Source organism: Mesocricetus auratus, unplaced genomic scaffold (genome assembly GCF_017639785.1).
Source record: "Mesocricetus auratus isolate SY011 unplaced genomic scaffold, BCM_Maur_2.0 Super-Scaffold_100007, whole genome shotgun sequence".
Lineage (NCBI taxonomy): Eukaryota > Metazoa > Chordata > Mammalia > Rodentia > Cricetidae > Mesocricetus > Mesocricetus auratus.
In genome coordinates this window covers 64,368,098-64,394,110 of record NW_024429191.1, presented here as the reverse complement: position 1 = coordinate 64,394,110, position 26,013 = coordinate 64,368,098, and the positions used below count along the sequence as shown (strand labels likewise).

Genomic DNA, 26,013 nt, shown 5'->3' with positions numbered 1-26,013 from the left:
CCCCTCCCTCCATACACACCAGTCTTGCCTATTGAGAATACAGTCATGGAATATACTTGTTCCAACTGATGAATCAGCATTAATGTGTTATTGTCACCCAAAGTCCACAGGTTTTTTGATAAGTTACTCTCCATGTTGTATAATTCAACTAGGTTTTGCCTAGTCATTCACCGTTATAGCATCATACAGAATATTTCCACTGTCTTAAAACATCCTCTATATTGTACCTCTTCATACCTCTACTGTACCATTGACTCTCATAAAAAACCTCGGCAAGTACTGACCTCTGATTCCATAGTCTTGTCATTTCTAAAATGCCATGTATTTGGAATCATACTGTGTGTAGTCTTTCCTATAGCAATATGTGATTAAGTTCCTTCCATATAGAGTGTGTATGATGCACAGACCCAGGGCTTGTACATCCTCTATAACTTTCCTTGGCTTGATACCTCATTTCCTTTTATCACTAAAAACAAACACATTCCATTGCCTATATATACCACAATTGGTTTATCTGTTCACTGATGAGAAACATATTGGCGGTTCCCAATCTGGGGCAATTTTGAATAAAGTTGTTATAAATGTATGTCCTCCTCTTTTTGTGTGGATGTGGCTTTTATTCTGAGGGATTGCTCCAAAGCATAATGGTTGAGTTCTATGGTAAGAGTAATCTTAGCTTCAAAAAAACTGTTTCCATGGATTCCTGTTGCTTCACATCTTCATCAGCATTTGAAGTTGAGAGCATTTGGAATTTTAGCCATTTTAGTGCTTGTGTATAGATATCTAACTTGTTTTTGGTGTTCTTTTGTTTTTAATGTAACTCAGTCTGGTCTAGAACTCTGATCCTCCTGCCTCTACTTCCCAAGTGCCAGGATTCCAGGATGAGTCACTAAGCTTGGCTTCTCCTTGTTCTGTTGTTTACCTGAAGACAAGATATTTAGTCTCTTTTTTTCTATTCGCTTGGCATCTGTCTAAGTTCTTAGTAAGCCTAGGAGTAAGTCAATAAGCAGGATTTCTCCCTAGCCTCTGCTTCAGTCCTGCCTCCAGGTTCCTGCCTCGGCTTCCCTCAGTGAGCTTCGTAATAGGGAAGTGTGAGCCAAATATACTCTTTCTACTCAAGTTGCTTTTGCTCATGGTGTTTTAACACAGCAACAGAAACCTAAGACCAAAGAACTTAGACAGTGAAGATCCCTCTTCCCAGATATGTCTAGGTTGTGTCAAGTTGACAAACAACCAGTGTATTTGCTGAGATGGTTTTTATATCTTTTGCTCATTCTTCAATTTTTGTTGTGTTTTAGGAGTTTTTCATGTATTTTGAATACAAATGCTTCATTAAATAAGTGTTTACAATTATATTTTCTCAGACTGTACCTTGCTTTTTCATTTCATTGACAGTGTCTTACACAGAGCAGAAGATTTTAATTTTAATAACCTATCTTACCTCTTACTTTCCTCTCATGAGTAAGTGTTAGGTTTTATATCAAAGACTTCATCACCAACTCCACACAGTCGTCTAGATTGACTCCTGTGTTTTGGAAGTTTTATGTTTTCCAATTTACCTTAGGTGATCCATTTTGAGTTATTTTGGTGGCACTTGTAAGGTCTAGTTAGTGTGATGTGCAGTTCGTCCATCACCACATGCAGAAAGGGTTTCCCTTCTCCATTGGATTATCTCTGCTTCTTTGTTGGAGATAGCTGGCTGTATTTGTGTGGGTTGTTTCTAGAATTTCTCTTGTGCTCCACTGATCTGTTTGCTACTTCCTTTGCAAATACTACATTGTCTGAACTACTGTAACTTTTGTTTTTAATGTAATTCTTGTGTGGGTTGTTCTTGAATTCTTGCCTGTCCATATAAACTTTAGAATTAGTTTGTCAAATATCCACAAACTAACTTATTGGGATTTGTTTGTGATTACCTTGAATCTATAAGTCAATTTGAACAGAAACTGATATCTTAATAATATTCTATTTTCTTGGGGTAGAGTGAGGTCTGTGTTTAATGGGCTAAACCCAGGATAGAGATGTCAGAAGGGGTTCTTTTTTGTTGTTTAAGATTTATGTACTTACTTTGTGTATGAGTGTTTGTCTGTGTGCATATATATGCACCATGTGCATACCTGTTGCCTGTGGAGGTGAGAAGAGGGCATCAGCTCCCCTTGGAACTGAAGTTATAGACAGTTGTGAGCTGCCATATGAGTGATGGGAACTGAACCTGAGTCCCTAGAAGAGCAGCCAGTGCTCTTAGCCACTGAGCCATCCATCCAGCCATGGTTCTTTTTTTTTTCTAATAAGACTAAATAATATTGTATATTTTGTTTTTCTTTTTTGGAGTTAAGGCTATACTTATGTAATATAATCTGGCCTTGAACTTGCTAGACACCCAGTGATGACCCTGAACTCTTTAGCTTCCTGCCTTTACTTTCCAGGTGCTAGGAGTACAAGTATGTGCTACCACATCCAGTTTATATGTGTTTTATTTTATATTTTCTTCATTCCATTCATCACTAACTGTATTCTTACTTTTCACTTGGGAAGATTTGTAGACTGAGGGATTCTTTCTTGGGGCAAGAATAAAATGGCTGATAGTAATATATGCTTACTCTTCAATGCATCTGCTGTTGGATTTTTATTTTCTTATTTTACTGTTTCCTTAAATTATTTAAATTTTACTTACCAGGCCTGAGGTATGTCTCAATAGAGTCCCTGCCTAGTTTTTTGTTGTTGTTGTTTTGGTTTTTCTAGACAGGATGTCTCTGTAACAGCCGAATCTATCCTGGAACTTGATTTGTAGACCAAGCTGACTTCAAACTCAAAGAGATCCACCTTTTTCTGCCTCTCGAGTGCTGGGATTAAAGGTGCACAGCACCACCATGCCTGGCCCTTCCGAGTATTCTTGAGTACCTGGATTCATCCACTAAAACAACAACAAAAATGGATACTAATGAACTTTGTTTTCAGGCATATAGGGAAATACAAACTCTATTAAAAGTCAATTGGATTTTTTTTTTAGTTCATTGCTTCTGAAGGGAACTAAATAGCACACCAGTTGCCTGAAGAAGTTATCCTTCTAAATGTATTTATTGAAGCATGCTATTATTAAAGTGTCTTTGACTCAGAGGACATGGAAATCCAAACTCCATTGCTGGGCTTAGGTTGTAGGTCAGTTACAGAACGAATGCCTAGTATGTATGAGGCCTGAGTTTCATATGAGGCAAAATAGAAATGCAAAATGATTTGTATTTCTGCATTCATGTATACTAGCTTCATTTTGAATTTATACTTTGCAAAGGATTTTCCTTTTGTTGCCCTCTCCACCCCCTTCATGAGTAATATGGTAATTTCTTACAGAGGCATTTTTCAGCTGTCCTTCAAAAAGAAGAAAAGGCCTATGGCAAAGAGGAAGCTATACAAATACCTATTATTAGTGCTTCAACTCAAATAATGCTTAAAGGACTCTTCATGGTGTTAGACTATCTCTTTAGAGAAAATAGCAGGTAAGTGAAGATACTTGTTTTGTTGGCTTTTTTGTTGTTTTGTTTTCATTTTAGCCTATGGGTCAGCAAGATGGCTCCACCAGTAAAGGTGCTTTTTGAACAAGCTTAGCAACCAGAATTCTATTCCCAAAGCCACATAAAGGTGAAAGGAGAGAACCAACTCTACAAGGCTGTCTTCTCACCTCCAAATGTGTGTTGTAGTATGCACACACACACACACACACACACACACAGAGTAATAAATGAAATTTTAAAAGATCAGCCTAATGAATGCTATTTTTACCTTAGTAAGAGAATCTTTTTTGGGGGGAGGAGGATTTGAGGCAGGGTTTCTCTGTGGCTTTGGAGGCTGTTCTGGAAGTAGCTCTTGTAGAACCAGGTGGTCTCAAACTCACAGAGATCCTCCTGCCTCTGCCTCCTGAGTACTGGGATTAAAGGCATGCACCACCACCGCCCGCTAGTAAGAGAATCTTAAATGTTACAGCTATATAGATGTATTGATTGTTCTTATTGACACAGACTCAAATCCATTAAAATGTCTTTTTCTCATTAATGAAAATAAATATTGAAATCAGTAAATAAGTGCACTTAATTAACTCTTTGACTTTTGGTACTCCAGTGCTAAGTTTAAAGATCTTCATTTTTTTCTAAGTATAATTTGGGTCTGTGTCTATCAGTACTTCAGAATCCCTATCTTTATATGCTTTGTTTTTCTTTGAGGCAGCATTCCGTGTGTCCCAGACTGGCCTCAAACTTAATACACAGAAGAGGATTGCCTTGAACTCCTTTGTTGTTTTGTTTTCAAGGCAGTGTTGCTGTGTAACAGCTCTAACTGTTCTGGAACATGTTTTATAGACCAGGATAGCCTTGAACTTTCACAGTGATCCTGCCTGCCTCTGCCTCCCAAGTGCTGGGCTTAAAGTGCACTACCACCATCTGGCTCAACCTTAAACTCTTAATCCTCCTGCCTGCAATGCTGGGATTACAGGACTGTACCTGTCTTATAGTTAAAGTTCTACTAGCTTCTGGGATTTTTGAGTGTCTTAAAATCATATTATCATGTCAAGTATACGCGAAACTACCATCTTGACCAGTGCCATACGCACTCCTGCAGGGTGCAGTCATCACCACCATTTATTTCCAGGAAGTTTTGTCTTTCCAGACAAGGATTTTACATATATAAAGCAGTTGCTCTACTTGTTACTATCCCTAGTAATTTCTCTTTCAGTTTGTTCTTTCTTGTTACTTCAGACACAAGGGGGCATACAATGTTTGCCTCCTTGGGTCTGACAATTCATTTAGTATCATTTTTTCAAAACTCATCTATGTAAAGCATACATCAAACTGTATTCCTTTTTATAGCTGAATAATACTCTGCACAAGTGTGCCACATATTTTAGTTAATATTTTTTATTGTTATGCGTTCTGTTGTTTCTGCCCCTTGCCTACTATTTATTATGCTGCTATGAATATTAGTGTACAGATAGCTGTTTGAGTCTGCTTTCCTTTCATTCCTCTGGATGAATGGATTTTACCTGGCAGTGGAACTGAAGCTCCTGTGACAGTCCTCTTGAACTCTGTGAGGAATGTCTTAGTGTTTTGCACAACAGCTGTACCACTGGGCCTGCTGTTTAGTGGGGTCTGCAGCTCTGACTTCACCATATCCTTGCTCATGCATTCTTTCTTCTCTGGACATTTTTTTTAATTAATAGTACCCCTAATGGGTATTAAATAATTCTTCCTTGTGGTTTTGATGTGTATTTTCAAATGATGACTAATGCTCCTATGACTCTGTGTACCTGTTGGCCAATTGTATGTCTTCTCTGTAGAAATAATCTACCTAAAGTCTACTGTCCATTTTTAGTTGACTTGTTTCTTTTATTTGTTGATTTGTAGTTATTGGTGCCATTGTGATATTAATCCTCTGTCAGATAGAAAAATGCTTTACAGATCATTTTTACTGTGTTGGGGGTTGTCTTTTCACATCTTGACTGTGTCATTTTTTAATTTAAGATAATTTTTATTTTGTTCTGGTTTGGTTTTGGAGTTTTTTTTTTTTTTTTGGTCTCACTGTGTAGCCAAGGCTTTCCTAATACATATGATTATCCTGCCTTACCCTCCTGAGCTCTGGGATTATATATGTGAACCACCCAGTTGAGTAGAATTTTTTTAGTTATGAAGTCTGGTTTACTTATCTCTTTTTAAATGTACCTTAGAGTTTTATAGTTTTGAGATTTCAGCATTTTTATAAAATTCACAATTACTGAGTCTTGACTTGAACTTAGAGACCTGATCTCTCCAAAGGTGAAATTAGGGGTGAAATGTCATGAGAGCAGAGTTGAGAATGCCATATTTTATCCTGAATAAGCCTAAGCATTTTATAGATTCTTAGTGATACAGATTGGAATGGGATCATGTGTACTCTGATTTAGTAACCTCATGAAAAGAAACTTAAGATGAAGACCCAGACTTTAACTTGAAAATTTTATAATTCAGATCAGTAAGATGGATTAGCAGGTAAACACCAACTTTGATCTCTGAACCCATTATAGAACTGACTGGCTCTTGCAAGGTGTCCTCTAACCTTTATATGAGTGTCCGGGCATGTTCCCACACATACACAAATCAAATGAAAAACTTTTTAAGTTTTATAGTTATACTTGCTAACACTTTTAAAATTATCCTTAAAATCACCTGTTTTCTCATACAGTATAAAAGCATAACTTGTCCTTGACTTTTTTAACCATAATTTAGGTTTTCTACTTAGTAACTGTAACAATTAAGTAGTACAAGGTTCAAAGACCTGGAGTTGGAAGTCAGAAGGCATGAAGTGAGTTGTTTCTGCCATGGTGTATGTCATGTTTAAAGTGAAATGTGAAAGTGGCTAATGAGGTTAGCCAGTTAGATAATTTTAATATTTCTTGTAAGAATTTATTGAATTCTGTGATTTCATAATTTATATCAGAATTACTGACGTTAGTAATGAGGACTGAATTTTCTTTATGTGGGAAAGCGTAGCAGGCTGTTGAGTTTTACAATTATCAGGTTTGATACTATGTAGCTTGATCATTGTTTTATAATGTTTTGTCATTCAATTAGCATTGTCTTTGCATTTAGATTTGCAGATGACTATAAAATTGCCATTCAACAAACTTACTCCTGGACAAATCAGATTGCTGTTTTTGATAAAAATGCGGTCTTGGCTCTACCAAAAAATAAGAAACATTCACGACAGAAAATTGGAGTTAATGTGCTAAACTTTTGGTGCTTAAATCCAGCTGTGGTAAGCTCGCTCTGTCCTAAGTGCAAACTTATCTTGACCAGAACCAACAATTTAGTGACTGTATTTGGCTTTTTAAAAAGATGATCTCGTTTGTTCCATGTTTCTGTGTAGGCCTTTTCAGATATTAATGACAAAGTACGAACTATTGTTCTAACATCGGGAACACTGTCACCTCTGAAATCCTTTTCATCTGAGCTTGGTGTTACATTTAACATCCAACTAGAGGCTAACCATGTCGTCAGTAACTCACAGGTGAGCTACTTTGCTTGATTTTGTTGATGCTCTCAGTTTTTCACCTGAGTGTAATTTGGTGGAAGGAAACCCTGATACTGCCCTGGCAGCTTTGCTGCTTTGGACTCAATGACTACTTGAGTAAGTTTTCATTTCTCTATAAAATCTAAAAACAAGAAAATATTCACTTTTCTACTGTAGCTCCTATTTGTAATTATTTCCTTTTTTCATTAGACTGTAGTATATTCTTATTTTATTTATTCATATTTAAAATTGGTGTTTGGTATACCTTCATGAGTTTATGTGTGCTGGGTTCATGCAGATGCCTGCATGGGCCAGAAGAGGCATCCCTAGAACTAGAGGTGCACGCATTTGTGAACCAGGTGAGGTGGGTTATGAGAACCAAGGTCTTCTGTAAGAACAGTACACGTTCTTAAACAATGAACCATCTCTCCATCACCTTTTTGTTTTGTTTAGACGGTGTCTTTTATGGTCCAGGTTAACATCAAGCTTGCTATATAGTCAAGGATGAGTTTGAACTTCCAGCCACCACTATTGTAATTTAAGAAGAGCAGCTCAAGAGAGAAAGGCACTATGTGATAGGGTTCAAGCAGAGGGGTTTTTTATTAGGGAAAGGGATCATAAAAAGTGGAAAGGGAAGCAGGGAAACTGGCCTCTGGAGATAGAAGCAGCAGGAGAGGGGGAAAGGGGGGAGAGAGGGGAACAGAGAGAGGGAGAGAAAGAGTGAGAGAGAAAAGGATGGGAGGTGGGCAGGGACCTTTTAAAAGGGAACATAGTGAATATGCACAGGTGGTGCTCTTAGTGACTGCAGCTGAGGGCGTGTCCTGTCAGAACCCCAAGGACAGGCCAGTACAGATGCTTGAATACTAACAACCACCTCTAAAATGCTGAACTTGTAGGTATGAACTAGCACTTGTGGCTCTGATTCTTTTTATGATGTAATTTAAAGTAGTCAGCTGCTTACTTAACATCACCTATGTACCTAACACCATTCTAGTTCTTTTTAAAACTGTATGTGCAGGTTTACTTGTGGGGACATTTTTAGTTGCCTAAAAACAACTACTGACATTTAGTGTTTGGGACCCATAATTCTATGTGTCTATGTAACTAAGAGTTTGCTTTCCAAAATGCCAGCATGTGCCTGTTGAGAAGAAGCATTGCTATCAGCAGTAGTGAAGTGAGAGTACAGATTCCACATTTCATGCTTCCCTGTTTATAAGCACAAGTGAATGCAGGCTAGCAAATTCAGTATAATTATTTTCACAAGATTGCTAGTCTGTACCCTAATCAACCATGTTTTTACCCTAATGTAAAAGTCCATTTAACTTGGACTATCACTGAATCATAATGATAATGCATATGGTATAGCTGAATAGTGTTTCAGTTTTGTCTGTCAACTTAAAAATTACTCTTAAACCTCAACTACGATTTAAAATATCCATGTAGAACCAGACACAGAGATCCACAACCAAGACCCAGGCCGAGCTCCGGGAATCCAGTCAAAGAGAGGGAGGAGGCAATGCATGAGCAAGGGAGGTCAAGATCATGAAGGAGAAATCTACAGAGACAGCTGAACCAAGCTCGTGGAAACTCATCAACTCTAGACCTACAACTGTGCAGACTCCAGGGGACTGAACTAGGCCCTCCATATGTGGGAGACAGTTGTGAAGCTTGCACTATCAGTGGGGCCCCTGGCAGTAGAGCCATGATGCAAACCTGATACATGAGCTAGCTTGTTGGAGCCCATGCCATGCTCAGTGTCAGTAGGACCATGATATAATCCTGGTACAAGAGCTAGCTTATTGGAGCCCATGGTGGAATGCCATGCTCATCCTTAATGCATGGTAGAGGGGTGTGACCCCAATGTATTGTTTCAGACTTTTTTCACTCATACTGCCAGCGGCCCCTCAGCTAGTCTGGGTTACCTCACTCAGAATGTTGTTTTTTTTTTCTGATACTGGTCTTTTTTATTTCATTTTATGTGCTTGAGTGTTTTGCCTGATGTGTAAATACCATGTGCCTGTAGAGGACAAAAGAGAGTATGGGATCCCCTGGAACTTGAGTTGCTGTGGTTAGATGTTTGCAGTTACTGTGAGGATTACAGTATTATCCAAGAGTTACAATAATTTGATTTGGGGTAGGTGCCAACCTAACCCTATTCACTTAATTAAAGGTATTGAAGATTTCCAGTTTCAAAACAAATTTCTGCTAAGTTTGTTTGGCTGTCTTTTTTCTGTAAATCTCTCCCAACTAAATACTAATTTTCCTGTTTTATTTAGGCATAACTCTAATACTAAGATATTAATTTCTAGGTTTGGGTTGGTACTGTTGGCTCAGGCCCTCAGGGACGGAATCTCTGTGCTACCTTCCAGCATACTGAAACATTTGAGTTCCAGGATGAAGTGGGAATGCTTTTGTTATCTGTGTGCCAGACTGTGAGCCAAGGAATTTTGTGCTTTTTGCCATCTTACAAGGTAAGGAGTTTTTTAACCTCTAAAAAAGATACAGGATTACCTTAATAAACTTCCTAGCGTGAGAAACAAGGTAATTCTTCCAGTATCATGTTATTTTATTTATAATGAAGGTTGCCTGATTATTTTACTACTGCTTCATTTAAAAGTCCTACATGGCTTTGGAAAGATAAGACCCATTTTGTTTTGCTATAAAAATGTTATTTCTATAAGAGGACTGTTTATCTGTGATTTTTATTCTTACAGGCAACTTGCTATTTCCATAGTGAAGGGGACGGGTCTTCTTTTTTACTTTATTAAAATGAATCTAATCATCCTTTGCTGCCCATTGCTTTGCTTCCTGCATCTGGTACTAACTAGTGTTTTCTCCTCCCTCTCCTACTTCTTCATTACACTGGGGGTCAGTCCCAGAACTTTGTGATGTTAGGGGTGTATCCTTGCATTGAGCTGCATCCCAAGGCTTTCAGTCTCTATGTCTTTTGTTCTAATGTGGCTCTTTCGTCATCACCATATGCTTGGACCATGTGGTTTAAACCAGTTCTGTCAATGTATTTTGATTGAAAAGTTTACTATGTTTATACATAAAGCATTAAGCAACAGTAATTAAGAAAAGAGGCCTGCCCTTTTTTTTTTTTTCTTTTGGAGAAAGGGTTTCACTGTGTAGCCTTGGCTACCCAGAACTGTGTAGACCAGGCTGGCCTCATACTCCCAGAGTTCGGTCTCCCTCTGCCTGTCTAGGCTGGGAATAAAGGTGTGTGCCACCATTCCCAATTACTTCAGCCATTTTCCTGTTTTCTTGTTTCTGTCTTTCCCCTTACTATTTGCTACATCATTGGTGGTTCTTTCTTTAATTTTTTTTTTGTAGTGACATGCAGTGATTTCCCTCTTGTTTTGTCTTATGTATATTTTAGTAACATTTTTAGATTTATTTTATGTCTGTGAATGCTTTGTCTACATGTGTATCTGTGTATCATGTGTGTCCCTGGTGCCCAAGGAGGCCAGAAGAAGGCACCGGTTTTTAGCCTTCTCCTCTATAGTTGGTATCATGGATGTTGTAAATGGAGTTCTTAATTGGTCTAAGTAATAAAAACCCAGAGTCAGATATAGAGGAAAATGTGAGAGATCAGAGAGAAGGAGCAAGCCACAGCCACGCCTTATCTCCTAATAGTTTCAGCAGACAAGAGAGGTTCCTGTTTCTGCCCACTTATATCCTCTCTCTGCACAGCCATCTCCTTCCTGTCTGTCTGTACAGACCTCCAGGCCTCTATGGAGCTAGTGGCTCCATTCTCTGACCTTTAGACAGGCTTTCTTTGTACAAGCAAACTATCACCCCAGATGTAACCTGTAATTTTCTACTAGGGAACTGACTACACAGAGTAACATACTCTTCTCCATCTTTAGTACAGCAAGGTACCACAGGTGGGATTGATTCAGACAGAAGAGATTCATTTTCTTTCCACTTGGGAGGCTTGAAACCCAAAATCAGATATTGGGCATTATACTTTCTTCAGAAATGTCTGTCCTAGTCTTGCAGTGACCACCTTTTTGCTGAGTTCTTAACACAGAACTTATTTGTGCTTTAGTGTCCTTGGTATTTCTAAATGTTCAAATTTCCTTTTTTATGAGACTATTAGTGAAACTGAGTAGGAACCTCCCTGTAGAACTCGTAAGTTAGTGTCTAAAGACACAATCACGTTCTGAGGTCGTGGGAATTCAGGCTTCGCTGTAGAAAATTACGGAAATAGTATAGTCCAGAGCTGGGGAAAACAACTGGGGTTGAGGGTTCTAAATGTTATGTTATACTTTTTTTTTAAAGATTTATTATTTATAATATAGTATTCTGCCTGCATGTATGTTTGCAGGCCCGAAGAGGGCACCAGGTCTCATTATAGATGGTTGTGAGCCACCATGTGGTTGCTGGGAATTGAACTCAGGACCTTTGGAAGAGCAGTCAGTGCTCTTAACCTCTGAGCCATCTCTCCAGCCCCTGTTATGTTATACTTATGGTGGGAATTTCTTAAGTGCATTTTGTCAAAACTCATTAAGCTTAACAGGTATGTATTTTCTAGTATGTAAATTATATCTTAAGAAAGTTTTTTTTCAAATAGCAAATGCAGGCCAAATATGACAAAAATTTGTATTGTAAACTTCATTACAGTGTGTTTACCTGGAAGGGATTTAAGATCTTCTTACCTAGGAACATGCTGTATCATTTTATTACATGGCACCTCCATATACCTTACTAAAATTAAATAGTTAAGCAACAATATAGCAATACCTTTATTACTTTTTTGTTACAAAAGTACTGAACTAAAGAGTCAGTGGAGAGTTTAAGAGCATGTACTGCTTTGCAGAAGATAGGAGTTTGGTTCCTAGCCTCATATCTGGCAGTTTACAGCCACCTATAATTCCAGCTCTAGAGGATCCAACATCCTTTTCTGACCACAGGCACCTGCACTCGTGCACATATCTACACAGAAACATAATCAGAAATAAGATAAATCTTAAATTTCTTTTTTAAATGTGTGCAAACTAATACATCCTATTCATTAAAATGGATAGTGTTTCAATTTTAATCTAGCAAAAAATAACTTTTTGATATTATAATCTGTACTGAATACTGACACTTGTAACTATTAGAGTTTTCCAGAGACGTAGAACAGGGAGAGGAGGGGCAGACAGGGAATGATGGCCCTGTGCTGTAGTTAAAAGCTGTGCTTTCTACTTTTTAGGAAGGCCTACTGCATTACCAAGGCTAACAATTTATTATGCTAGTTTCTGGGATACTGCATCTCAGAAGCATGCAGAGATGCCTGGGCTTCCTGTGGCAAGCTGACGTTGCATCACAAATACATTTCCCAAATAAATCAAAATAAAAGCTAAGCTTATAAATATTGATTAAAATTCCACTGCACTTGTAAATTTTACTTTTAAATATTTTTCATGTAATATAGTAGGTCTAAAAAAGCTCTCAGTATGTGTTTTTTTTTTCTTTCCTTGTAGGAGAGACTAAATGTCATGCTAAAGATTAACTCATCCATGAGCATATAAAACGAAAATTCAAGAAGCTTTGAGATTATGGTGTCATATTCATAGCAGTTACTTGAGTTTTTTGGGTTTTTTTTTTTTTTTGGTTTTTCGAGACAGGGTTTCTCTGTGGCTTTGGAGGCTGTCCTGGAACTCGCTCTGTAGACCAGGCTGGCCTCGAACTCACAGAGATCCGCCTGCCTCTGCCTCCCGAGTGCTGGGATTAAAGGCGTGCACCACCAACGCCCGGCGAGCAGTCACTTGAGTTTTAAGCAGAGGTATTCCTTCTGAGGAATCTGTATTTTGTCAGGAGAAAATAATATGCTTCATTAATTCATAAGCCTAAGAAAGATGGTCACTCGGGCTTATCATTGGGAACTGTCTTGCCTTGGGTTTCTTTTTCTTTGCTTTTCTCATTCTGCCTTGAAAGGCCCACCTTCTGCTGCCTGGAGGCTCTGCCCAATCACATAAAGGCAGGCAGCCTGCGAAACCAGGAGTGAAAAGAGATCTTCCTCATTTTAATTCTCTCGGGTGTTTTAGTCATAGCTTCATAAACAATAGCCAACATAGAAAAGTGGTATCAGAGAACTCCGATCACGTGGGTCTGCATCCTCTGAAGTTGTTTTGTAGGAGACGTTGGAAGCAGCTCAATGAACAGTTGGAAGCAGGGCTCAGAAGATCAGAATGCCTACTAGAAATAGAGGCAGGAAGAGCTGTGGTGGGAATTGGACTAGAGCAGAGACTTTTGTCTGACTGTGACAGTAATGGAGAAATTAATTTGGTAGAAGAAATTTCAAGACAGAGTTGCTTTCAGGCTCTGGCATGTTTATTCTTGGAAGCTTTACAATGAGAGGTATACAGTGAGAATTGGGAGCAGAAAGTATAGTAGAAAGTTGAAAAATGCTCATTTAAATTCATGGAAAGAAGGATTCTGGATTCCCACGTAAGCCAGGCTAAAATAAGCTAGGTTCCAGGAAGTAGAAATTTCAACTCATCTGAAAACCTCTGTCTTGAGAAGACTACTCAAGAAAGGGCTGCCTGAGAAAGTATCTTCTCTGCCCAACCACACAGCCTCTCAGAGGCCCCTGCTCTCACGGTCCAAGGGAGCGCTACTGCTGTAGCTGGCAGCAGACCACGGCTTCATTTGCTGATCTGATACTCATTTGTAGACATACAGAATGCAAGAGTGCAGTGTCATGAATGCTTCCATGCTTGGTTTTTTTTGTTTGTTTGTTTGTTTGTTTTTGTTGGTGGTGGTGGTAGTGGTGTTATTTGTTTGTTTTTTGTTTTCTTGTGGTGCTGGTAATTGAATCCACAGACTTTGTCTATGCTAAGCAAGTAGTTGTCCACTGAAGCCCCACTACATCCTTTGAGTCAGGTTCTTGACCTAGTTGGCCTTGAACTTGTGATCCTCTTGCCTTTGCCTTCTAGATACTAGGATTACAGGCATGAACCGCCACATCTGGCCTCTTCCACCTAGATGTGAATAGCGTTGCATCCCTTAGGCAGTCTCTGAGGAGGAGATGTGTGCAGGTAAGAATGTGACATCTAAACTGCAGTGGAATCCTCAAGATGTTAGAAGACTCAGAGAACAAAAACACCTGTCAAAGATAGCCAGCCACAGGGGTGTAACCAGCCAAGAGAGAGGCAATGTGGGCAGCAGACAGCTAGGCCATCAGGTTGGAGTTGCCTAAAGCCTTTGGAGCTGACATCATGACACTTTGTGCCCCAGGTATAGGACGTGGAACTACTGAATTTAACATTTCTGTCCTGTATGAGTCACATCCTTCCTCTCTAGGCCCACATTCCTTCCATTTATAGTATGAATTTTAACTCAGTGTTGTGTATGTTGATAGTATGTAATTGGTTTTTATGATTTGTATAGGTGCTTATAGCTAAGATTGCCTGACTTTCAGGGTAAACTTTGAATTTGAATTTTTGAACAGTGTTGAAACTGTTACAACTGCAGTGCCTTAGGGATGAACTAATTGCATTTTGCATTATGACATGGTCTTGAGTCTTTTAGGAGTAAGAGTGGAATGGTATGATCCTAAAATGAAGTTCCCCTAAAGGCACATGCTTTGGACACTTGGTCTCCAGTTGGAGATGCACTTGTAGGTTTTGAAACATTAGAAGGGGGGCCTAGTAGGCCTCTCTCTCTGTGTCTCTCGTTTCCTTTCAGCCCTCATGCCACACATTCCTATTGCTATGATGTTCTGCCCAAGGGGGTGAGGCCAAGCAGGCATGGATTAAACTCTCCAAACTATAAAATGTAAGCCAAAGTAATTCTTTTTAGCAGTTTAGCTGTCCTCTCAGCTGTTTTGATCACAGCTGAACAAGGTAACTAACAGACTTTTTTTAAAAAAAAAATCATTTACAGCCTGGCATTTGGCACATGCCTTTAGTTCCAGCACTTGGGAGGCAGAGGCAGGCAGATCTCTAAGTTCCAGGACAACCTGGTCTACAGAGTGAGTTCCAGGACAGCTAGGCTACACAGAGAAACCCCATCTTGGGAAGAAAAAAAAAAGGTTCTTTTGTGTAAGTACCAACCATATAATTCACTCCTTTGAAGTATAGAACTCTGGGCTGCAGAGGTAGCTTAGTGGTTAATGCTTACTGTGGCCATAGGTGGTGGCGCATGCCTTTAATCCCAGCACTTGGGGGGCAGAGGCAGGAGGATCTCTGTGAATTTGAGACAAGCCTGTTCCAGGACAGCCTCCAAAGCCACAGAGAAACCCTGTCTTCAAAAACAAAACAAAACAAAAAAGAGTGCTTGCTGCTCTTTTAAAAGACCTGTCTTCCATTCCCAGCACCAGTAGCATGAGACTGTGATGCTCTCTGTCCTCTGCAGGCACTTGTGTGAATGTGGTGCACATAAACTCATGCAAGCACACACATGTAACCATAGAAATAAACAAGCAACCCTTTGAGGCTGGAGGTATGCCTCAGTGATTAAGACACCTATTGCTCTTGCAAAGGACTGTATTCAGCTTCCAGCACCCACATGGTAGCTCACAACATTTGTCACTCTAGTTCAGAAGATCTGATGCCTTCTTCTGACGTCTATGAACATCAGACCCTCACATAGTTCATAGATGTACATACCGGGCAAACATTCGTCATAAAAAATAAATCTGAAGAAGAAAGTGTAGAACTCACTTATTCATATATTCACGAAGTTGTGAGTCATCACAACTGTCTACACACAAATTTTTTTTCTTACTACAAAAGGAAATTCTTTACAATCATCAGCAGTCACTCTCTAGTTCCACCTCCTGTCCCTTGTAAACTCTCCTATTTTCTGTTTTTACAGAGCTGCCTTCTTTGGCATTTCCATATAAATGAAATTATGTAGCAAGTGGCCTTTTGTGTTTGGATTCTTGGCTTAGCATGTTTGCAGAGTTCTTTGTGGTAGAATATCAATGTGTTTTTTTAGTGGCTAGACAATTCTTTTTACTTTCAACTTATTAAGGGTTGTGCCTTTAGCACAACTCGCCTAGTTCAGTGAGTGTATTTGCATTTTGAATGTTAAGTGTACCTTTTGTAAACAATATACAGTTGGATTTTTTAAGCCAATTCTCCTAATCTGTGTTTTTACAGGAGTATTTATTCAGTTTCCATACAATTTGATTACTAACAGGGCGTTGAAAATGAATGCTGTTTGCTATTGTTTTCTTTGTGTCTGATGTTTCTTTTCCCTTCTGTGCTAACTGGGTATTTTCTAGTGTGCCAGGTAAACTTTTCTAATGTGCCATTTTGATTCCCTTGGCCTGTTTCTTCATTTATTTAAGACTTGCTCTCCCTGTATAGTTCTGGTCAGTTGGAACTGTCTATGTGTCTATGTAGACTGGTCTGGCCTTTGGGCAGTCCTCTGCCTCAGCTTCCTAGGTGCTGGAGTAATAGGCATGTACCCATGTTCAGATCCTTGGAGGGAGGGAGGGAGAGAGAGAGAGAGAGAGTGAGAGAGAGAGAGAGAGTCTGTCTGTCTTTTGCGCACTTAGTAGCAGTTTTAGAAATTTCACTTAACACCTTATATTTTAATACTACTTAGATTAATACTAATTTATTGTCAGTAATATGCAAAAACTTTGATTCTACTAGCTGGGTTCTGTCCCTTTTACTTTACTGCTATAGAAATCAGGAGAAGAGTTACAGACACTAACTTACACTGCCTTTTAAGTTTACTTAAGTAATTATCTGTGCCTGTGCTTTTAAATTCTTTTTGGTATTTTGAATCAGGTCTCATTATGTGGCTTTGGCTGGCCTAGAGTTTTCTATGTATCAGGCTGACTTGAAATTCTGAGCGATCTACCTATCTGCCTCTTGAGTGCTAGGATTAAAGTTGTATGCCAACATGGCCAGCAGCTTTTTAATTCTTAATGTGTACTTGAGTTACTCTGTAAAGTCACCTGATCCAGGATCTCACATGTGCTGTACACTCCCGGTGAACTACACTTTCCCCTGTCCTAAGATAGACTCTGAGAGTCAGTCTTAGGGCTTTCATTCAGGGCCCTGCAGCAGTGGTAGCTGTAGGAGAGGAAAGGTTAGGGAAGGGAGTGTCATCTGACCTTGGCGTTATCTTTTAGTGGGACTGTGTTCCTGTACTGCGACCTTCCAAATGCTTCACAGTTCTTCACTGGTCTCATTAGATGAGACAGGAGTCTGGAGAGAGCTGGATTTTAAGTAATTTTCCCTCCTGTATGCAGGATGAAGATTTTATAAAGTCTGTCTTAGTAGTGGACTGCCCTTTGTTATGGGAGATGCTTCGAGCCTATTTCAAAATGATTACTTTCCCCCTTTCTTGCCAGGAACAAGGTTTTTCTTGGCTCTTTATTGTCAGAGCTATGGGGTTCCTGGAATTAATAGCTTCAAAAATGTGAGAGTCTCCCCAAACTACAGTCCCTGGAGTTTCCAGCTTTCAGACAGTCTTCATTCGTCCCCAGCAGTTCCTCAGAGTCATCTTTAAGCTGTTCTGTCAGCTTATGCTTGTAGTTTATTGCTTCTACCAAACAGACCTCAGTTGCAGTTCTCTGCATGTGCCTTTTGCTCAGTTTCCGGGTAGCAATTTCTTTCACCTTAGTTCTCAACTGAGTTCCACAAAAATTGTTCATTTTTAATGTGCTTTGCTTTTCTCTTATCATAAGGCAGGTAGTAATGAGTTCCAAGTTCTTTATACATTGGAGCTACATTTGCAAATCCTAATTTTTATCTTTTGGGAAAAATGCATTTTTTTCAACTAAGTTTCATAGTGTTCATATAGTTTACTTGAACAACCAGATTAGTACACTTCCTCAGACAGACAGCATAGTGATTGAACTTAATAAATTCACTGTCCTTCCAGTAGAGTTTAACTCTAAACATGCAACAAAGTCTGTATTAGAATTTCCTTCAGGGCAGTATTGAGGACCTGGTTTGAAATATAAAAGGGGGAATTGTGTTGCTTTTTTATTATTGTTGTTTCATGGTAAATTACCACTAACTTAGTAATTTAAACAATGAGGAGTCTGGGCATGGCATGGATGTTTTCCACTTAGTGCATTGGAATACCACGTACAGGAAAGAACTTTTAATATTTTAATTAGATTTCTTTAAAATACCAAACTACATTGAGAACTGCGTTTATACTACTTTTATAATCCTTTTTGAAAAATCTGATTTTAGGTCTTTTTTAATTGATTGAGGAAATAATTATTGGTTACATGCTTTGTGCAGTTTGCTAAGCCCTATTAAATATTCAAGCATGTATTGCTGGGCACAATGGCACACGCCTTTAATTCCAATACTCGGGCGGCAGAGGCAGGTGGATCTCTGAGCTTGAAGCCCAGCCTGGTCTACAAGCTCCAGGACAGCCAAGGTTACATAGAGAGATAAGTCTCAAAAAACAAAGCAAAACAAGCAAACAAGCAAAAAAGATTCAAGCATGGAACCTGTTACTGTCTCTTTGAGGTTTCTGTTTTGATACAGTATAAAATAGGCGCCTGGCATGGTAAGGAGGAGTCAGAGGGTTTTCACTTGTGGATGTGGGGACATGTTGGTCAGTATTTCATAGTCATGACCGATGCCTAAGGGAAACTGTTTAGAAAGAGGGAGACTTATTTGTACTCATGGTTTCAGAGGGTTCAGTCCATTGCTGGCCATCTGCATTGTGTGTGGGCCACTGGAGTATAGAAACAGAAGAGGTCATGACAGAGGAAAGCTGTTTACAGGAAGCAAAGAGGAAATGTTAGGGTTGCCGTGGCTGGCTTCCTCCTTGGTATCCATCTAGGCACCCAGTCTTATTAGATGGCACGACTCATATTTAGGGTGGCTTTTCTACCTTAGTTATGACTCTGTATATACCCTCACAGACTCACCCAAAGAATGCTTTACTTATCTAAGCATCTTGCAGTCATCTTGGGGAGTAGAGAGGATGGCATTCTAGACTAAGGAGCCAGCATCAGCAAAGACACAGAATATGCTAAGTTTAAAACATTACTTATTGTGTGTTTGTATGCACCTGCCAAGCCATCTCTCCAGCCCATGGTTATAGTTTAACTTAGCCCGTGTGAAAGGAAGAATACTTGAAAGGAGGTTGCAGGTTTTTGTAGAAGAAACATAGAAAGATGTCTAAAGCCTCCGAAGCAGATGTCTCAATGGTAAATATTTTACTTGTGTAAGGATTAAGGTTAGAGCATCATTCTGATCCCCTCCCATGCATGTTGTTTTTAAGGCCTGCTGAAATCTCAAGTTTTGTGAAGAATGCCGTTCTTCCCCCAAGATCAATTTGGTTTTGACTCTATTGTTTAACTTGGTAGAACCCCTGCTTAGAAGTCACTGAGAGATCATGTTTGTGGGTTGAATAGGTTGAAAACTTGGTGCTCTTTTTATAGCTGGAAAGATTCCATGGAATAACTTTGAAAGGAAATTCTCTGGTGCCAAAAGAAGCTTGGATCTTTTTCTCTTTGTTGTAGACTTTGATGTTCTTTATGACTAAGTTGCATGACCCATTTTCCTTGAGGAACATCTTTTCATTTACCACTGAATGACAGATAAGAATGAAACAATTTTTCTGTTCAGTCTCTATTAAGAGTTTTTATATGTATTTTATTTATTTATTTATTTACTTATTTACTTATTTTTGGTCTTTTGAAACAGGGTTTCTCTGTATTATTTTGGAGGCTGTCCTGGAACTCTCCCAGTAGACCAGGCTGGTCTCAAACTCACAGACATCCACTTGCCTCTGCCTCCCAAGTCCTGGGATTAAAGGCGTGCGCCACCAACGCCCAGATTTATATGTATTATTTAGCATTAAATTTTTATGTTGAGAAATTGGCAGTGCTACTAGTTTGATATTTGCCATTTTTAAGCTAATCTAAAAGAGAAACTAAATTGCTACATCCAAGTTTTTATTATTATTATTATTTAATTGTTTGAAACTTCTGTAGGTAGAACACTATTTCTTCTGTGTTAAGTAGAAAAAAATCTTTATAGTGTTGGGACCTTAGGGTTGTGGTAAGATGGTAGGACAATTAGAGGTTAAGCGTATAGTTGTTCAACTTATCAGCCACCTAACTATAGACACTTGCACACTTGTATTCTTGTGGTCACTGGAAAATAGTTGGGGAACACATACCACATTTTATTAAATAATTAAAACAGCTTGGTTAAGGAGTGGCTTCGGCGCTTCTAAGATTGAACCTTTGTTCCTGGCACTTCTCACCAGGCTGCTGGGAACCTCACTGAAATTTTATGAAATCCCACCTGCTGAAGAGAGAAGCCCTAGTTTTGTTTTGTTTTGTTTTGGTTTGTTTTGGTTTGTTTTGGTTTTGGTTTTTATAAGACAGGGTTTCTCTGTATTGTTTTGGAGGCTATTGGTCCAGCCCGGCCTCGAACTCACAGAGATCCGCCTGCCTCTGCCTCCCGAGTGCTGGGATTAAAGGCGAGCGCCAACACCGCCCGGCGAGAAGCCCTAGTTTTATGTGCAGCCCCTAGCCTCAGTTCTCACCCTGCTGTAGACCCTCATCTCCCATCTCCCCAGTTCCCTTATCCAAGGGTCATCTGTCCCTTCTGGGTCTCTGTTGGTGGCCTCCAATTGTTTGCTTGATTTCAGTAAAAAGTTTCTTTATGGTTTCTTTCCTTCCATCTTTATAGATCATTGTTAGCATATGGAAACACCACAGGGGTTTTTCTTTCCTTGTATGTGGGAGATAGAACCCAGGACTTTGCACATGGTAGGCAGGCAATATGCCTCTGCGTCCCTTTCGGCCCATACTACAGATTCTGCATATTGATTTTGTATCCTGCAACTTTGATTTTCTTAAATTACTTTTTAGGGTTTTTATTTTGTTGGTGGCATTAGAGCTTTCTATATGTCAGTTTATGTTCTTAGCAAAGAGAATAAACTTCAGTTCTTCCTTTTATATGTCTTTGGGTACCTTTTGTGTCTTTCTTCTGACTAAATGCCCCAACAAGGACTTCCAATACAGTGCTGAATACATGTGGCAAGAATGGAAACCTCATGTTCTTCCAGATGGTACCAGAAAAGCTTTCAGTTCTCTGTCATGTGTAACACTAGCTATGGCTTTACCATATATGTGCTTTACTGTGTTGTAGCACTTTCTTTCCATGTCTATTTTGACAAGAACTTGAATTTTATCAGATTTTTTGCTCATCTAATGAGAAAGTCATGAGGTTGTATTTATCCTTCAGTCTGTTAAAATGGAAGTACCTACCTACTTCCCAAGGTACTTTTATGATTGTGGTGGCCATACTCTTGAGCTTGGGCTGCAGTATTTTGTCCAGAAGTTTTGCTCCTGTGTGTATTGGTGATACTCACCTATGTTTGGCTTCAGTATCAAAGTAATACTGTTTTGTTAAGAGTTTAGACTACACCCTAATTTTTTGAAGGATTAACATTAGTTCACTTTTAAATACTTGAGGCAATTCTGAGTAAAGCCAAAGAACATCCTGGGCTTTCCTTTTGACAGGACGTTTGTTGTTACCTTGTCAGTCTTCTTATTAGCTCTAAAGCTATCTCCAAATTTTTTTATGTCTTCATAATTCCATATTAATACATTGAATGTGTCTAGGACTATGCATATAACTGTTGACAATAATTCTTGCAACCCTCTGATTTCTGTGCTCTCAGTATAATGCCATCAGTTTTATTTCTGGTTTTGAGTCATTGCTCTAAATTCATCTATCTAAAGTTTTATTTATTTTGTTTATCATTTCAACATCTCAATTCTTGTTTTGTTGATTTTTCCTTAAAGTTTCTAGTCTCTATTTCATTCATGTTTATTTTTATTATAAGAACCATTCACTCTGATTTATTAAAACATTTCTAGTTCACACATTACCTAATGAGGAATATTCTGAAATCATTTATGCCCTGATCTTATTTCCTTCTGCTAACCTTGTACACACACACACACACACACACACACACACACACACACACACACACACACACACACTAATCTCTGTCTCTTTATAGTGCTTTTAAAATTTTTTTATTTTTGAGATTACATTATGAGTATACCATTTTCCCCATTCCTTCCTTCAAACCTTCCTATACACCCTTACACACACACTCTCTTTCAAATTCATTGCATCTTTTTTCATTAATTGTTGTTACATACATGTATGTGTGTATCCCTAAATTAAACCTGCTTGGTCTGTATATTATCAATTCTTTGTGTGATTTCAGAGATGACCATTTGGTATTGGATAATTAATTGGTGTGCCTTTTTTTTCTTGAGAAAGACTTTTTCTCACTCTCAGCATTCTGTAGTTGTTTGTAGTTCTTTGTGTCAGATTGAGGCCTTGTGGTCTTTCATCATCCATTTTGGAATGTCTGTTGTTGTCCTTGTTGGCTGATGGTTAAGCAATCATGGTGGTAAGACCTTATGGGTGTAGTTTCTGACATTTCTAGGAGACACAATCTCACAACAAACTCTCCAATCCTTTGGCTATTAACCATATTTCCACCCCACCCCCCAATTCTGTAATGTTCCCTAAGCCTTAGATACAGGAGTCGTTTTTTTGATATATCCATTAATACTGTGTTCTCCAGCTCTACATTTTGATTGGTTGTGGTTTTTCTGTAATGGTCTCTGTTGTAAAGAAACATTTTTTTGATGAGAGGAGAGAACTACACTTATCTGTGGGTATAAGAACAAATGTTTAGAATGTGGTTAGGGATATTCTGGTTCAGTTAACTATAGTAATTTTATATTATATAAGTGTTTGGATCATATTTGTCCCCCCCAACTCCTCTCTGGTATCCCATCTTTTTTTTTTTTTTTTAATAAAACCCATGAAGTCCGATTTTTCTACCTATATATTTTTAGGTATGTGATCTTCCCTTAAAATGGTTTGTAGTTTCTTGCCAGCCTGGTCCCACAACCATTTAGCCTCAAATAAACACACAGAGACTTATATTAGTTATTAAACTGTTTGGCCGATGGCATAGGCTTCTTATTGGCTAACTCTCTTAATTATTGACCATTTCTATGAATCTAAGTATTTCCACATGGTCTTATCTTCCGGGGAATCTTGCTCCCTCAGCAGCTATATGGTGTTTGCTGGCAGCCTCTCTCTGCGCCCTCTCCCCAGCATTCTCCTTGTCTGGTAGCCCCACCTATAGTTCCTGCCTGGCTACTGGCCAATCAGTGTTTTATTCATCAACCAATGAGAGAAACATATGTACACAGAAGGACATCCCCCATCCATCGGTCAACTTACCCAGAGGTAACAATACTCAGAGAACACTGACTCCCCCCCTATCAGTCACCAATAGTTCCTCAGCTAGGGGTGGGACTTGATGTACACTTTCTCTCTATTTACTGGGATTTGGTCTGGGTTGAGCTCATGTGTGGTTTGTGCCTGCTGTCACAGGCACTGAGTTCATATGTACAGCTGCCCTGTGTGTCTAGAGGATACTGTTTCTTTGTTTTTCTCCCACTGTGTTTGGCACTCACGTTCTTTCTGCCCCCTTTTTGGCAATAATCCCCTAGCCTTGGAAGGAGGAGATCTTTTTGCATACCTTCCTTATTTTTATAAGTCCTTTAAGGGGATATAATTCTCTTCTATGTAGTATATAGTTAGGGTTTTTTCTTTTAATTTCTTTCTTTTTTTTTTTTTAAACAGGGCTTTGAACTCACAGAGGCCTGTCTCTGCCTCCTGAATGCTGGGATTAAAGGCATGCACCATCATACTGAACCCTGGGTTGTATATTTTATGCATTCATTCTCTATTGTTATTATATAGTTGAATTCAATTATATCCATGGTAATTATTGGTACTTGTGTTAGCTTTCTATCATTGGGATGAAATAACTGAGAAATTATTTTAAAGAAGAAAAAGCTCACACTTTCAGAGGTTTTAGTTGTGGTCCCGTTGCCAGATTGCTCTGAGGCCTGTGGCAAGGCCTCATGGCAGAAGCACTTGGTAGACAGTAGAAAGCAAGGACAGAGAAAAGAGATGTTCAGGGACCCAGCGTGCGCTCCAAGGTTGTAAAAGGAGTGACCTACTTCTTTCAGCTAGACCTTGCTGCCTTCCATGCTGCCAGCCAAACCTTCAACACCTGGCCTTTTGGGTGACATGTACGTTCTAGCCATCACGGTGACTTAGGATTGACTGCTGTCATTTTCTGATTTGTTCTTGTTGTATGTGGACTCTGTTTCTTCTCTCGCTGATGCCTCCAGTGGTTTTTGATTCTTTTTATCGGCATGATGTTTCGATGCTTCCTCACATAGTATTTTCACTATTTTTTCATTATGAAATAAAGCTTTTTCCAAGTATTATCCCTTCAAGTTGCATAGTATCAGGTTTGCAGCAGATCCAGCCTAACAATATCTGACAGTAGTAACTTAGGAAACATTGCAGTATTTGCTTCTCACTTACCTGTTTTTCTCAGCCTATAGTTTGTGTTGTTTCTCACAGTGTAACTGCACTATCTCATTCTGATTGACATTTGTTCTTGTCTTCTTGCAGGAGTATAGAAATATAGTTGATTTTTTTTCAGCCTGTACTTAATCTCACAAAGTCATACAGTTGATTTTTGTGTGAATGAATTTATATGTTCAGATTTCATCCAATGTTTATTAAGCCATTACTTCTTAAAATAACAAAAATGGTCAAATATGTACATTTTAACTTACGTTTACACCATGAATCGATGAATCTGCTGTTTATCAATGTTGGTGAGTCAACAAAAATTCAGAATCCATTTTTCAAAGATATAAATTTCCTCCATGCATAAATAGTTATAGGTTCCTGTTTTTGTTCAAGAAATTCCAATTGACTGGATTATCCCTCAATGTATGAATTACTTCTTAAATGCTGTTTGGGTTTTTAAGTTCAGATTGTAAATACTATACTTTCATATGTATCTGTGAAAAAGTATAAAATAATTTGTTGTCAGTAGTGCACTAATAAGAAGACTAGTCCTTTTCAGAGACTTCAGTATCTTTTGTTTCTCTTTAGAGTGTCAAAAACGGCAGTGAATCTCATATTCACTTCAGGGTAGTGTCTGCCCATATTCTTTCTCCATGAGTACTCCTTCCTGACTGTATGAGTATTCATCGAGATTTAACCTTGAAATGTTGAAGTCAGAGTACTAGATCAAGTATAATCACATGGGGAGGTGCTTAAGTAAAAATGACTAATTTTTTTATAGTTTACATTTGAATGCTGAAAATACTCATGGTATCTAAACATGTTATTTAGAAAAAACTACTAATTTTTCATTTCTATTAGTATTCAAAAATACTCTTATTTCTAACATACCACCCATAAGTATATATCAGCTGAATAAAAGAAAATGTTTCTCAAATATTAACACCTCATGAAATGAATAGCAAAGAATCATCTTCAGATAGAAAACTATGATTACATTTTTACCTATGAAGCAAATTATGTGAATAGGATTATATGAGATAGTCTATTTAGGCAGGACTATTAAATACATTAGGACTTGAGTACTGGCTATTAAAGTGAGTAAATGGCAATATTATGAAGAGAAACACATGCCAAAAAACATTTTCTAAAGGGCTAGGTTTGTAACAATACCAGTAATGAGGGCAAAGAGGTCTTAATGCAATTTGCACTTTCTAAAGTTTCAGAAAGAGACTGAGTTAGTGCGTTATTAATGTACTGAACATCTGGTGCTTCGTAAAAGCGATGGACATTGAACAAATGCAGGATTCTAACTTATTGCCTCCCTAGTGACATACTGGTTTTAAGAAGCTTGAAAAAGTGAAATGACAATATCCAGATAAGACACAGGCATTCCAAAGTATTCTTTTAATTTGTGAGATGTGACTTTTTCAAAAACTTGCCCCTAAGGCTAATGAATCCAAGCAATGTGAACAGCAGTTGGTAAACTAAATCGTCTCTGTCATTGTGTGTCAGCTAGTCTCTGAATATGACTAGTATTTACTTTTTATGAGCTATAAAAAAAAACTTAGAAATACCTTGAGTTTTTTTCTCATGTAGTAAGCCT

At 38.6% G+C, this 26,013-nt stretch overlaps 1 protein-coding gene across 1 annotated transcript in view; it reads left to right on the top strand.

The window, feature by feature from the left end:
• Positions 1 to 26,013, top strand: part of Brip1 (BRCA1 interacting helicase 1) — a 128,641-nt gene that overhangs the window by 52,502 nt on the left and 50,126 nt on the right. Inside the window, 4 exon segments of the mRNA XM_040749404.1 lie at positions 3,349 to 3,494; positions 6,612 to 6,777; positions 6,889 to 7,029; positions 9,342 to 9,503. Coding sequence (XP_040605338.1) covers positions 3,349 to 3,494; positions 6,612 to 6,777; positions 6,889 to 7,029; positions 9,342 to 9,503 — 615 coding nt within the window.